This window comes from Pseudophryne corroboree, chromosome 2 (assembly GCF_028390025.1).
Source record: "Pseudophryne corroboree isolate aPseCor3 chromosome 2, aPseCor3.hap2, whole genome shotgun sequence".
In the NCBI taxonomy this organism is placed as follows: domain Eukaryota; kingdom Metazoa; phylum Chordata; class Amphibia; order Anura; family Myobatrachidae; genus Pseudophryne; species Pseudophryne corroboree.
Window position 1 is genome coordinate 418,728,739 of NC_086445.1, and position 15,089 is coordinate 418,743,827.

General features: G+C 42.2%; 1 protein-coding gene across 6 annotated transcripts in view; it reads right to left on the bottom strand.

The window, feature by feature from the left end:
* CFAP47 (cilia and flagella associated protein 47) overlaps positions 1 to 15,089 on the bottom strand; it is a 1,065,013-nt gene that overhangs the window by 820,151 nt on the left and 229,773 nt on the right. For all 6 annotated transcript variants that reach the window (XM_063953487.1, XM_063953488.1, XM_063953489.1 and 3 more), the window contains exons 16-19: positions 7,369 to 7,613; positions 5,888 to 6,018; positions 4,798 to 4,920; positions 3,409 to 3,540 (exon numbers count right to left, since the gene is read on the bottom strand). In XM_063953487.1, coding sequence (XP_063809557.1) covers positions 3,409 to 3,540; positions 4,798 to 4,920; positions 5,888 to 6,018; positions 7,369 to 7,613 — 631 coding nt within the window. The remainder of the gene's footprint in view (positions 1 to 3,408; positions 3,541 to 4,797; positions 4,921 to 5,887; positions 6,019 to 7,368; positions 7,614 to 15,089) is intronic.

Sequence of the window (15,089 nt, forward strand, 5' to 3'; positions counted from 1 at the left end):
TGGGGACGAAAGGACTGAGACTGAAAAGACTGTGTCCTTTTCTGCTGAGATGTGACTTGGGGTAACAAAAGGTGGATTTTTCAGCTGTTGCCATGGCCACCAGGTCCGATGGACCGCCCCTTTATACGGCAATACTTCCATGTGCCGTCTGGAATCTGCATCACCTTGACCACTGTCGTCTGGCAGATATGGACATCACATTTACTCTTGATGCCAGAATGCAAATATCCCTCTGCGCATCTCGCATATATAGAAATGCATCCTTAAAATGCTCTATAGTCAATAAAATCTTGTCCCTGTCAAGGGTATCAATATTTTCAGTCAGGAAATCCGACCAAGCCCCCTCAGCGCTGCACATCCAGGCTGAGGCGATTGCTGGTCGTAGTATAACACCAGTATATGTGTATATACTTTTAGGATATTTTTTCAGCTTCCTATCAGCTGGCTCCTTGAGGGCTGCCGTATCTGGAGACGGTAACGCCACTTGTTTTTATAAGCGTGTGAGCGCCTTATTCACCCTAAGGTGTGTTTCCCAACTCGCCCTAACTTCTGGCGGGAAAGGGTATACCGCCAATAATTTTCTATCGGAGGAAACCCACGTATCATCACACACTTCATTTAATTTATCTGATTCAGGAAAAACTACAAGTAGTTTATTCACACCCTACATAATACCCTTATTTGTGGTACTTGTAGTATCAGAAATATGTAACACCTCCTTCATTGCCCTTAACATGAAACGTGTGGCCCTAAAGGAAAATACGTTTGTTTCTTCACCGTCGACACTGGAGTCAGTGTCCGTGTCTGTGTCTGTGTCGACCGACTGAGGTAAATGGGCGTTTTTACAAGCCCCTGACGGTGTCTGAGACGCCTGGACAGGTACTAATTTGTTTGCCGGCCGTCTCATGTCGTCAACCGACCTTACAGCGTGTTGACATTATCACGTAATTCCTAAATAAGCCATCCATTCCAGTGTCGACTCCCTAGAGAGTGACATCACCAATACAGGCAATTTGCTCCGCCTCCTCACCAACATCGTCCTCCTACATGTCGACACACACGTACCGACACACATCACACACACAGGGAATGCTCTGACAGAGGACAGGACCCCACTAGCCCTTTGGGGAGACAGAGGGAGAGTTTGCCAGCACACACCAAAAACGCTATAATTATACAGGGACAACCCCTTATACAAGTGTTTTCCCTTATAGCATTTTTATATATGTAATCATATCGCCAAATAAGTGCCCCCCCTCTCTGTTTTAACCCTGTTTCTGTAGTGCAGTGCAGGGGAGAGCCTGGGAGCCTTCCTCACAGCAGAGCTGAGCAGGAAAATGGCGCCGTCTGCTGAGGAGAATAGGCCCCGCCCCCTTTTCGGCGGGCTCTTCTCCCGGAGTTTGTGAGATCTGGCAGGGGCTAAATACATCCATATAGCCTCAAGGGCTATATGTGATGTATTTTAGCCATAAAAAGGTATTATACATTGCTGCCCAGGGCGCCCCCCCCAGCGCCCTGCACCCTCAGTGACAGTTGGTGACTGTTGGTGAAGTGTGCTGACAACAATGGCGCACAGCTGCAGTGCTGTGCGCTACCTTATGAAGACTGAAAGTCTTCTGCCGCCTGTTTCTGGACCTCTGGACCTCTTCAACTTCGGCATCTGCAAGGGGGGTCGGCGGCACGGCTCCAGGACGAACCCCAGGGTGAGACCTGTGTTCCGACTCCCTCTGGAGCTAATGGTGTCCAGTAGCCTAAGAAGCAAATCCATCCTGCACGCAGGTGAGTTTTCTTCTCTCCCCTAAGTCCCTCGTAGCAGTGAGCCTGTTGCCAGCAGGACTCACTGAAAATAAAAAACCTAACTTAAACTTTTATTCTAAGCAGCTCAGGAGAGCCACCTAGATTGCACCCTTCTCGTCGGGCACAAAAATCTAACTGAGGCTTGGAGGAGGGTCATAGGGGGAGGAGCCAGTGCACACCACCTGATCCTAAAGCTTTTATTATTGTGCCCTGTCTCCTGCGGAGCCGCTATATCCCCATGGTCCTGACGGAGTCCCCAGCATCCACTAGGACGTCAGAGAAACATAATATCTAACAATATCAAACATAATATCCTGCTGCTAATATAGGCCTTAGTCACATTTCCAGTATGTTGGTCTTATTTGTTTTAATTTGGAAACACTAAAGCAGATAGTACAACACATGAAAATACAAGGGTGGTTCAATAAGTAAGGTAAGAAGACCTCTCACATGTGTAATGTTCTATATTTCTTACTAGTTTACCACCAGGTCAGAGCAGGTAGACCACTGCTTCCCCTTACGGGCCATTAAACTGAGCCTCATATCAATCATACTGTCCCGACATCAGTTTTAAGATGGTATGGCTAGGCGGAAACATAGTCAAACATTGAAGTGTATAGTATGATCAGATTTCTGCATCTAAAGAGCACATCAGCAGCTCAAATTCATCGCCAACTTGTCAAGGTATATGGTGATAATTCATGTCACGGAAACAGGTTTGGGCTCGGTTTGGGTTTCGTGCTTGGCCGGCCGGAACGCTGCTCATCTAGAAAGTCTGACCTGCCGTTATCAAAGGCATTGCACCAAACCAGTTTCCATGACATGACATTATCACCATATACTGTACCTTTACAAGTTGGAGATGACTGTCAGCTGCTCATATGCCCTTTAGATGCAGAAATCTGATCACACTACGCACCTCAAAGTTTGACCATGTTTCCTCCAGCCCGCCATCTTACAACAGGTGTTGGGACAGTATGACTGATATGAGGCGAAGCCTAATGGCCATGAGGTGAAGGAGTGATCTAACTGCTCTTGCCTGGCTATAAATTAGAATGAAATAGAAAACCTTCAGCCAGTCAGAGGTCTAGTTACCTTACTTCTTGGACCACCCTCGCAAAACAAATGTCTTATTTGACACAATTATTACATTATAGTAATTGCGTGGAGACTTGCAATTTTAGGAATGCAGTGCAGCAGAACACCAATTATTTGGGATTCAAAAATAATATTTGATGGTATATTAGCTAATACAAACAAAACTGTATTATAAAATTATAGAAAAAGACAACATACAGTACATAGATATTTAAGCACATGTCCAATTAGCGGAACAAACTAATTATCATAACTACCCTTGATCCTAATTGGTTTGGATAATCTGTGTTTTGATACCCACTAAACTACAGAACGCAACTGCATCTTTGTTTACAACCTTTAATATTTCAAATTAACTCAACAAAATGTATTGCTGCAACTGACGTGGCTGGTAAGAAAATTTTAAGTTTTTGCAAAATACTTTTGCATTTGAAAAGTTCGATAAAAATGAAAATGTATATACAGCGTACACGTAGGTTTATTTGTCTGTTACAGCTTCACATGTACATTTACCTCAACCTTTGTGTCAAATTTCATAAGAGCTCTAGGTGTGAAGAAGATTCTGAGAGTGGCATGCCCTCCAATTGGCACTACACCTTGTGATGGTGTAATTGTCATACCAGGCAAAGGGCTTACATCTACAACCTAGAAGCAGAAAGGCGGAATAATTATTATTGCTCACACATGTTAAAAATACAATGGAATTGGATTTGACAACTACTGTGGAAAATGAAAACTACGCTGCGGACACGGTGGCGCGATACGCGCGCCACAGTATTTATTCTCCCTTCAGGGGGGTCGTGGACCCCCAAGAGGGAGAATATGTGTCAGCATGCCGGCAGTCGGGATCCCGGCGTCGGTATCCTGCTGATCCCAGCGCCGGCCGGCGGCATACTGAAGACCACCCGAGTATCAGGTATTGCTTTGCAATAAATTGCATTTCAATGGATAGTTGTGATATAGCAGGGAGCACAGGTGCCCTGGTCCGGTACCCCCACCCAGAGGCGGATTGGCCATAGGGTCTAAAGGGAAGATTCCCGGTGGGCCGACGCACCCGTGGGGCCTGTTTTGTTTGAGGACATGTGGTCCTTTTTATAGACATAATGAATAAGATGCAAAATAATTTGCATATATGAAAATTACTTTGCCACTTAGCCTGTGATTGCAGATGATCTAGTGTATGCTCTGTCTGGCTGACATATAAGATTGAGTGAATAGTGATTGGGATACGGTTGGTGTAATAAGCAAGAAAATATATCTTTCTAAAGAATGATATCATTTCCTAAATTCTGAAGGTGTATCATATAACGTGCTCATAATATTTAATTGTATTTCTTTTTAACTTCCCCCTTGATGCTGGACATGCCCACTATCTGGAAAGTCTTGGGGGGAAGGTGCTGCTGCCATGGCCCATGGCTAGACCTTACACCTCTGGTGTTGCCCATGTGGAGCCACTAGTACAAATTTTTCCAGGGCCGCTTTTTGTTCCCAATCTGCCCCTGCCCCCACCCACCGCAAAGTAGTGTCCGTGCCACACACACATCCCCCCTCAGTTGGTCGTGTAAATTTAGCATATGAGCACAATGCACAGCTGGTTCAAAATATAATGAACAACCTAAGACCTACATTTTTGTTGAATATTCTTTAACAGTTTGAGTGTTTGCCCAGAAAAATCTGTGGCCCATAGAAGTTAATTTGCCAGAGACTCCTGATACACTTAAATTAGCAAGATGAGAGAGGTAGATAACCAGTCTATTGCATGCAACTCCCAAAGGGTAGCAAGGTGTGGCTTTTAACAGACGGTCACATGGGTTTCCCAGATTGTTATTTCAAAATGAAACCTGACCAATAATTCACTTACAGTACGCTAAACTAGAGACAATCAAGAAATGTAGTCTTTACCTGGAAGTAAGCATGGTTCACTCCTGTGTTCTGTATAATGGCAGTCTTGATGGTTGTTAGGCCAAGTGAAGAATGATGGAAAAGAACCCTTTGTTCAGTAAACTGGACACTTGTGGATCCAAGCTGCATGGAAGAGGCACTGGATTATTGCCTATTACTGACTAAATAAACTAAAGTGTGACTTATTCCTTTGCTGGTGATAAAGAAATTCATTAAAAATAAAATGTATCATGTATTTTAATTTACTACAACACATGCCTAATCAGAATAAAGCAGTTTATATTTCAACCATTTAGGGTGGTATTCAATTCTTTTCACCCCCTTCTACACCCATTCTGTTTCTGCTGACGGGCATGGTATCATCATTTCAGCTCGCTACCCCCAGGGTAGCGAGGCGCCCAGCCCTTTACATAGCTAAACCTGATTACTATGGGTGCAATATGCACGATAACGGGATCACTTTAGAAAGGAGATTGGGCGTGATATATCATTTGAATACCACCCATGAGATGCTTACTGTACGTGCATTAAAATCATTGCTTAGTTTTTTATTACCATGTAGGGTAGTATGTATGTTGAACAGATATGTATCTTGGGAGAAACTACACCCCCATCTAGTCTATTTGAGCCCTAGATGTCATGTGACATGTTAGCTTCATCTAAGGAAGGAAATACTGAAGACTCTAGAATTTATATGAGAAATTTGGTCACGACCTGAGTTTGGGAGATCCCTGATATCAACTTGCCAGTAATGGTATTCGCTGGTGAACGAATGTTGTTGTGTGCTACAGTAATTAACAAACCTGACTATTTTAATTTATCTATGTTTAAACTTTCATTAATACACAAGTATACCTGACCCATTAAGTAACATATTAATTGTAAATTCAAACAATTTTAGTATAAAAGTCACATTATATTGTCACATCATATTAACTTTATTCCGGATTTTTTTCTTCAAAAAGTTATAAGTAAAGAAGAGTTGTTTCAGCGTATCATCTTTGTTGCATCCTGGTGTTTCAAAGGTAAAACATACAGTAGCTCTACATTTTTAAGAAAGACAGGGCTGTTCTTTTTAAGACATAGTTACCTCTGCAATGCATCTTAGCTTTTGTGTACTTCGCTGTTGTACACACAAACTGAGTTCCCCTATGTCTGGAGAGCTGAATCCTGCATGCCAAACAACTTCACACTCAAGGTCTCCATAAGCATCCACTATGCCTAAATTAATAAATGAATTATAAAGAAAAAATAGGTTCATTTGATTAATAAATTACAAAGCAAGGCATTATCTCAGAGTTTAACAGAAGAAAGAGGGAAATCTTATACAAGGGCACATAACAATTCTGGGCCTAATTCAGATGTATAAGGTATTGCACAGCTGCAAGGAAATACCTGTGGAATACTGTACAAATAAAATAAAAATGCAGCAGGAGACGTCTTTATGCATCTGCGATCAGAATGCTGCGTCCAAAGATGAAGCATTGGATAACCATCGCGACCATCATTTTGTAGAATGGAACCGGATGCTGCCCCCACTCCATTCCTTAAACGTCAGAGCGCTAAGGGAGGACTGCAAGCGATCATGCGTTCTGTGTACATTTCCATCTTTACAGCAATACATATAAACTGCATAGAGCTACTAAATATAAATCACATTGTAGTACAATAGTAAATTAAGAATATTAGATTACGTATCTCCACTGTTTTACTTATAAGAATTCTTGAAGCCGCCATGCAGTTCTGCAAACCAAGAAAAACATGATGCTGTGGGACCTTTGTACTGTTAGAGAGGAGTACCCTTCTGTGCTGTTTCCTATCTCCTGTAGTAAAGCCACTCAGACACCTTTACTAAGATGACCTCTGGGGAAATCACTGCGCTTGTGAGATCCCACACATGTAACTGTGTTATGTGAAACACCTACAGATGTAGCCACGCTCTTCGTGGCTACATCTGCCGCGGACAGGTGCTCTCGGCGCGGCTAGGTGCTCCCATGCCTAACTGAACCGAACTGCGTATTTAGCCGTCCCATTCACTGCGAATGTGGCGTGTGCATGTCTAAGGTATGCATGCCCTAGATGCGCACATGGTCATGCCTAACAAGGTGTGACTGCGCCGAGATGTAGCCACAATGGGCATGGTTACAACTGTAGCTCCTCATAGGTGTCACTACCAGTTTCCGCTGTTGCCACAATTACTTTTTTGTACCACTGCTGTATCTATTACTGCTTTTACAGCTGTACTGTTACTGCTGTTCTACAGAAAACCTGCCTGATTAAGGATTGCTGTGTGGCCTAAACTCCATTTCACAATTCCGCTGGCGGCTAATGTAATTCCTAGATTTTACACCAAAAGGGCATATCAACATGAACACCCATAATAATATAAAGGTGATTTTCATTCCTTTAAAGATACATGTTTTCCTAAATAAATCTGAATTATACACTGACCAACTATAAGCAATGACAATTTAGACTTCACATATATTATGTAGAGTTGATACACATTAGAATCACTTGAGTATTACAACTATTTAAAAAAAAAAAAACCTAACAGTCTATCTTCATTACCTTTTGCAGGACGTATTGAAAAAGCAATTCCCTTTTCAGTTATGACTGGCTTCCAGCTAAATTCAGCTGGGTGATTCCTGCGATTATACAATCTTATGGAAGATCTAAATCCTGTCTCGGCTAAGAAGTAGTTGTTGGGTTTCAGAATCAGCTCATGGCATGACAGCTCAAGGGCAATGGGAACTGCTTTTGCAGTTACTAGGATGTGTCCAGTATGTTTGTTGTTCACAGTGTAGGTAATTGACCTGCAAGAAATAATCAGTAAAATATCTAAAATATGTATTTATTTTTTTTCACTAGAATAAATTACAGAAAAATCAGCATAATGGTTGAAAGTTCAAATATACTGTACTATACAGAGTATTAGTCTAGAATATCTTATCAGTCTAGAAAACTTTACTCACATATATCTGTAGTGTTTGCGGTGCATGTGTTCTTAGTAATGGCCTCAGGGTCATTATGTATTGCATCAGGGAACCATGTTAGCTCATAAAGGTGACTGTTGAAAGAATGTGTTTAAAGATCCCATCTATTAATAATGAGGGCAGAAAGTCCTAGTGCTGCCTGCAGTACTAAATAAAATGCTGACAGTAACCAAAAGGTTATTCTCTAAAGTGCAATAACCATTAAAGCTGAGAACTACTTGTCTGCTAAAGTGAGAACAATCACAATTGACAGCCAGTTACGTATTTGCAAAATTTTCTACCTTACACATAAACACTTTAGAAGATTCCTGTTAATTATTACATTTTGAATAGTGTTTTGCTCTGTTTTTACTTGTTTTTCAAGCTCCATATTACAGTATTTGCCTATTTGAATATTACTGTATGTCAAACATACTGTATGCCATCTCTAATAAAATGGCACTGGTTTAGGAACAGAAAACTAACTCTGTATTAATGGAGGTGACACAAAATCCTCCTTGCAGTTGACAAGAAGTCAAACATGAAATGTTGAGTACGAAAAGGATTTGGTGCTGGTAATATTTTTCATAATCTCTATTTAATAAGATTCCATAAATGTGAGCAGTTCTTGTAAATGTTTACTTTATGACTAATAAAAGTATGTCATCTACATGCTACATCCTCTCTGATGACGCATATTGATATCAGGATCTAAATATCCTTAATGACAAAACATGCAGATATTCAGGAGATGTACAACAACAACACCGCTTGGGCTGACAGCAGGAATAAGCCATCTTCCTGTATACTACTGTAGTATATGTTCAGCTCCGGGCTCCTAACCAAGGTTCAAAACTGAGTTGGGGGCCTATTTATCACCATCCACATCTTGGATGCGGATGTCATGTGATAAAATCGGCCAAACTCGCACTGTGATAACTGATAACATCGCAGGGATGTATCAATTATCGCATGCAGGGACAGAGCTTGCGGTCAAGCTCTGTCTCTGCAATGCCTCTTCGCAGCATCATCTGGGTATTTTTCGTAAAAAATACCCCAATGTCCTGCTGTGCATGCGCCGCCCCCGCCGACATCACCGCTACCGCCGCCGCCCGGTCGACCCCCCTGTCGCGACTACCCCCAGGCGCCGCAGACCCCCCCTAGCAGGATAATATACTCACCTGTCCAGGGAGCCGGTACGTTCTGCTTCTGCTGGGCTGCCAGGCGCCGGATCCTGTGTGCTGCGGTGACCCCCGGTGCTGTAAAGTGCGCTGCTGCTTTGCAGCATCACTCTACTGCACCGGGGTCACATTGCAGCATATGGGGAGCCTGGCAGCGCTCAGTGGAGACCGGCTCCCTGGACAGGTGAGTATGTTTTTTGTTTTTTACTTTTTTTTTCTATTTTTAACACTTTGATCAGCTTGTGTGTCCATCGGACACACAGAGCTGATTAATGTATCCAGGTCCCGCTCAGTTTTCTCTGCCAGGGGCAGAGAAAGCTGGGCAAATGCCTCCCTATCGCAGTGCTGCCCTGTGATCTCACCAGGCTGAGCTGGTGAGATTATCACAGGACACACTGTGGTATTTTTTCACATTTTGTTTTTAAGTAAATCTGGTCAGATCGCATTTCCCATTATAAGTATGGGGAATGCGATGTGGCTTACTAAAAAAAAGTGAATTAAAGGGTTTGGAGCAGTTTTTCATGAAAACTGCTCTAAATGTCCTTTAATACATTCAGGTGATACTAAAATAATGTGAAAAGAGTGTGAAAACTCCCCTTTTCACATTATTTTAATAAAAATAATGTTAATAAATAGACCTCTTAGACTTTGAGTCTTTCTCCCCAAACCTGATGGTAGAGCAGGAATATCAAGTACTCACCAGTCACTTGCCACCAGGTTCTTCACCCAGGTAATTCTTGCACTGCTACTCAACTGCAAGGAAAGAACATCAGCCCAAATGTAATAAGCCTTAGAAAGTTATAAAATGGAGAGTGATAAAGAGTGATAAAGTATCAGCCAATCAGCTCCTAACTGTCATGTTACAGGATGTGTTTGAAAAATGTCAGGAGCTGATTTGTTGTTACTTTATCACTCTTTACCACTCTCCACTTTATAACTTATTAAGGCTTAATACATTTGGGCCACTGTCCTCACTCAGATAAGTTACAAGATCAAGTGTTATATTGTGGCCTCGGTCCAGCATCTCGCAGCATGTCAAACAGTGGCTAAGAGACTTGCAGAATCTATACCAAAGTCTGTTTCAGTCACAACTGCAGGGGATTTCAAATAGATGAACAAACTACTTCAACACTTCTGATTCAGTTTCTGCACGACTAGATAGCTACAGGCACATCCCAAATGATTCACCAGTGTGCAACAAACTTTCTAAGCATCCAGGAGAAATATACAGTATTTATAACCACTTGGACCAAGTGTGGCTGTTTTGACTATTAGCTTGAAAAAACTCAATGCTGTTTACTAAGGGATTGATAAAGTTGGTTCAGCCCACTAAAAAACTGTGTTCAGTGCGCATGGGCCATAAGTGCTCTTTAGTTTGTGCAAAATGTATTTATTTTATTTCTCAATAGTTATTTATATAGTGCACACAGCATGCAATGTATTGGAGCGTGGTACTTTACCTTGCTATGTACTCATGGACCAAGTATGGCTGTTTTGAACAATGCTCAAGAAAATACAGTAAGTTCATGCGGTAAGATCTTTCTCACTGACCCTGGCCACTATACCAATCTGCAATCCATCCACTGGCTCCCCATCACTGCCAGGATACAATTTAAGAGTCACAACTTCACCTTCAAATCCTTTACAAGCTCCTCCCCTACACATCTCTGACCTCATCTATAATTGCAACTTCTCTCAATTTCTTTGATCCTCCTCAGATCTACTACACCTCTTGTCTTTCCTGGTGACCACTGTCAGTTGTTGGACTGACAAATGTAAACCTAAACAAAACACATGTATTTGTGCAGAGGACACTTTGGAATAAAAATAGTTTCACTTTAATTGTTACTAAATAAGTACTAAGTGGTGTGCCACAAGGGTCTGTACTTAGATCTATATTGTTCAACATTTTCATAAATGATCTAGCAGTAGGTCTAGAGAGTGCAGTGTCAATTTTTTCAGGCGATACCAAACTGTGTAAGGTAATAAATTTGGAGGGGGATGCTAAATCACTTTAGAATGACTTATTTAACCTGGAAACATGGGCAGCAAAATGGAGAATGAGGTTCAATATAGACAAATGTAAGCTAGTGCACTTTGGTAGGAAGAACAAAAACACTACCTACATACTAAATGGGGAAAAACTAGGGGATTCTGTATTGGAAAAAGATTTAGGTGTTCACATAGAAAACAAACTTAGCAGTAGTACCCAAAGTAGAATTGCAGCAAAGAAGGCAGACAAGGTATTAGCATGCATAAAGCAGGCAATTGATGCAAGGGATAAGAGTGTTATACTCTCATTATATAAATCACTAGCGTGGTCACATCTCGAATACTGTGCACAACTATGTGCACCATAGTACAAAAAGGATATTCTGGAGCTAGAAAAGGTTCAGAGGGGCGACCAAATTGATTAAGAGGATGGAGACGCTAGAATACAAGGAAAGGCTTGCTAGCAGTGGCGTAACTATTGCCCCCGCAGCCCTCGCGGTGGCTTGGGGGCGAGGGGCTGCGGGTGCGCCGCCACTGATTTAGAGCAGATTGACATGCGGACGAGCGTCCGCATGTCAATCTGTTGTCACTAACCCTCCCTGCTGTAAGGAGGGACACGGAGGGCACAGCGCGCGCCTCTCCCGTGTCCCTCCTGCATCTCCGTCGGGTCTAATAAAGAAAGTGCCGTTCGTGAGCTCTGATTGGCTCACGAACCGGCACTTCCTTTATTAGACCCGACGGAGATGCAGGAGGGACACGGGAGAGGCGCGCGCTGTGCCCTCCTTGTCCCTCCTTCACAGCAGCGGGGGGGGGGGCACTGAGGGGACATATATGGCACTGGGGGGGCACTGAGGGGGCATATATGGCACTGGGGGGGCACTGAGGGGGCATATATGGCACTGGGGGGGCACTGAGGGGGCATATATGGCACTGGGGGGGCACTGAGGGGGCATATATGGCACTGGGGGGGCACTGAGGGGGCATATATGGCACTGTATGTGTACCTGGCACATGGGGGGGGGCTATATTTGTCACTGGGGGCACGTGAGCACCTGGCACTGTGGGGGAATATCTGGCACTTGGGGCATATGTGGCATAGGGGGGGGGGCTATATTTGGCACTGGGGGCATGTGAGTACCTGGCACCGTGGGGGAATATCTGACACTGGGGACATATGTGGCACTGGGAGCACAGCCCTAGCAACAAGCACTACCCCCTAGCAATGAGCATGACACCCAGTGCATGAAACCCCTGGCAACGAGCATGACACCCAGTGCATGAAACACCTGGCAATGAGCATGACACCCTGAGCATGAAAACCCCTGGCACCGTGCATGGAACCAAGAGCATGAAACCCCTGGCAACAAGCAGGTCATTTAAAAGTAATTAGAAGCCTTACTGTAGGACTTAATGTGTAATGGGCATTACGGTGTGTGGCATAATGTATCACGGACATTGTGGTGTGTGTCATAATGTGTCACAGGCATTACGGTGTGTGGCATACTATATCACGGGCATTGTGGTATGTGGTATAATGTCTCAGGGGCATTGCAGTGTGGCATAATGTAAAACGGGCATTGCGGTATGTGTCACAGGCATTACGGTGTATGGTATACTATATCACGGGCATTGTGATATGTGGTATAATGTCTCAGGGTCATTGCAGTGTGTGGCATAATGTATCACGGACATTGCAGTGTGTGTCATAATGTGTGTGTCAGGCATTACGGTGTGTTGTATACTATATCACAGGCATTGTGGTATGTGGTATAATGTCTCAGGGTCATTGCAGTGTGGCATAATGTATAACGGGCATTGCGGTATGTCTCAGGCATTACTGTGTGTTGTATACTATATCACGGCCATTGTGGTATGTGGTATAATGTCTCAGGGTCATTGCAGTGTGTGTCATAATGTGTCACAGGCATTGTATGTGCTATAATCTATCAGGGGCATTGCAGTGTGTAGCATAATGTATAACGGGCATTGCGATTCCTGTTGTCATGTGTCACAGGCATTACGGTGTGTGGCATAATGTGTCACAGACATTGTATGTGCTATAATGTATCAGGGGCATTGCAGTGTGTAGCATAATGTATAACGGGCATTGCGATTCCTGTCGTCATGTGTCACAGGCATTACGGTGTGTGGCATAATGTGTCACAGGCATTACGGTGTGTGGCATAATGTGTCGGGGGCATTATGGTGTGTGCATATTGTGTCATGTGCATTATTGTGTGTGGAATAATGTCTAAGGGCCATTGCAGTATGTGGCATAATGTATACTGGGCATTACTATAAGGAGGAAAAATGACAAATAATGTAAGGGGCATGAATCAGGATTATTTTTCTTTCCTGTGGTGGCTAACGTCTGGGCGTGCAGGTTGCAAAACTGGGGTATAAGGAAGTCTTTTCCTGCAATACCACGCCCCTTTAGGTAAAGCCACGCCCATCCCATTGAAGCCACGCCCCTTTTCGCGTGTTTGTCCCTTTAATAGTGCCAATTATGGGGGATGGGGGGGGGGGGGGGGCGCCGAAGAATTTTTTGGCTTGGGGGAGAAAAACTTCTAGTTACGCCACTGCTTGCTAGGTTAGGCATTTTTACACTGGAAAAAGGAGATTAAGAGGGGATATGATTAACATTTACAAATATATAAGGGGTCAATACACAGAGCTAGCGGGGAATTTGTTTTTGGTTAAATCATCACAAAGGACACGTGGGCACCCGCTTTGGTTAGAGGAGAGGAGATTTCGCACGGAAAGGTTTCTTCACAGTAAAGACAATACATATTTGGAATTCCCTGCCTGAGAGAGTAGTAATGGCGGACTCGGTCATTACTTTTAAGAATGTGCTAGATAAATTCCTTATGGATAAGGATATACAGGGTTATGGTGGGTAAATCATGCACTACAGTAATAAAATAAAATAAAAAAATAAAAAGGAGGAATGACGTAGTGGCTAAACATTCACCACAGTTAAAATTAGTCTTAAAAATATTGCAGTGTAGGAGATCACTAACAGGTTGAACTTGATGGACAAATTGTTTTTTTCAACTAAGAAACTATGTTAAATCTACCAATACTGTTAAACAAAAACCTCATTTATACTGTAAGAGCAATATTTGTTGTATTTTGTAGCATACGATAACCTATAAAGGTAATAAAAATTTTATTATTTTTATTAAAAACAAATCCTTGCCATAGCAATAAACTACAAATGTCCCAAAGGTCTACAAAAAAACAGATATTTGGCAAATTGAAAAAAAAATCTTGTGTATATGTGATTTCAGGTACCAATACTTGTATCTGCCACAGCACAGTATAAATAAAAAAATATAAAATTCACTGAATTAAGCAGCACAAGTATTGTTTTTGTAAAACCTAACTTACATAAGGATTTCTTACACATACAGAGCACACTTATTTCCCCTTTAAGCACAGCTAAGACAAGTCGGTAGATCTGCTGCACAGAAATTATACCCACTAAGTGAAGTCACAAGTGTAAGTTATTTAATTAACCATGTCATATAAAAAGTTAATTATGTGTAAATCAATATTTATTTAAGCTTAAGGAAACAATCCATCACAGCACAAACCATTCAACGTAAATGCAGAATATTACTGTATTAGGTCTCACTTGATCAGTTCACAACACTGGTGTTAGCAAATTGCTGACGACACCATATGCCAAGCATGACAGCACATGAATTTACGTTCAGTTGAGGAGTAGTCAATGGAGGGTACATAACCATAAGCATTCACTGGCAATAAGCACAAGTAAACAAATAACAAACGATCAGAAAAGCAAGTGCAAGTGGGTATGGGGTCAATGGAACAAAGCAGTGCCATTACCATATCCATTTATAAGCCTTTATTACTACTGAAAATGCTAGTAAAATGATCATTGTTGACACCAGTGGTACTAAAAGATCCATGAAGATGATGATAATAATAATAATAATAATTATAATATCATCATCATCATTATTATTATTATAGTATTATTTACATAGCACTTTTCTCCTAGTAGGACTCAAAGTGCTTTATATTTGTCTTTATAGCACAAGATGCAAAACAAGCTTAACAGATATTAGTGAAATGCTTGAGTAAATAGTTAAGTCTTGACTTGTTTTTGAAGGATTCC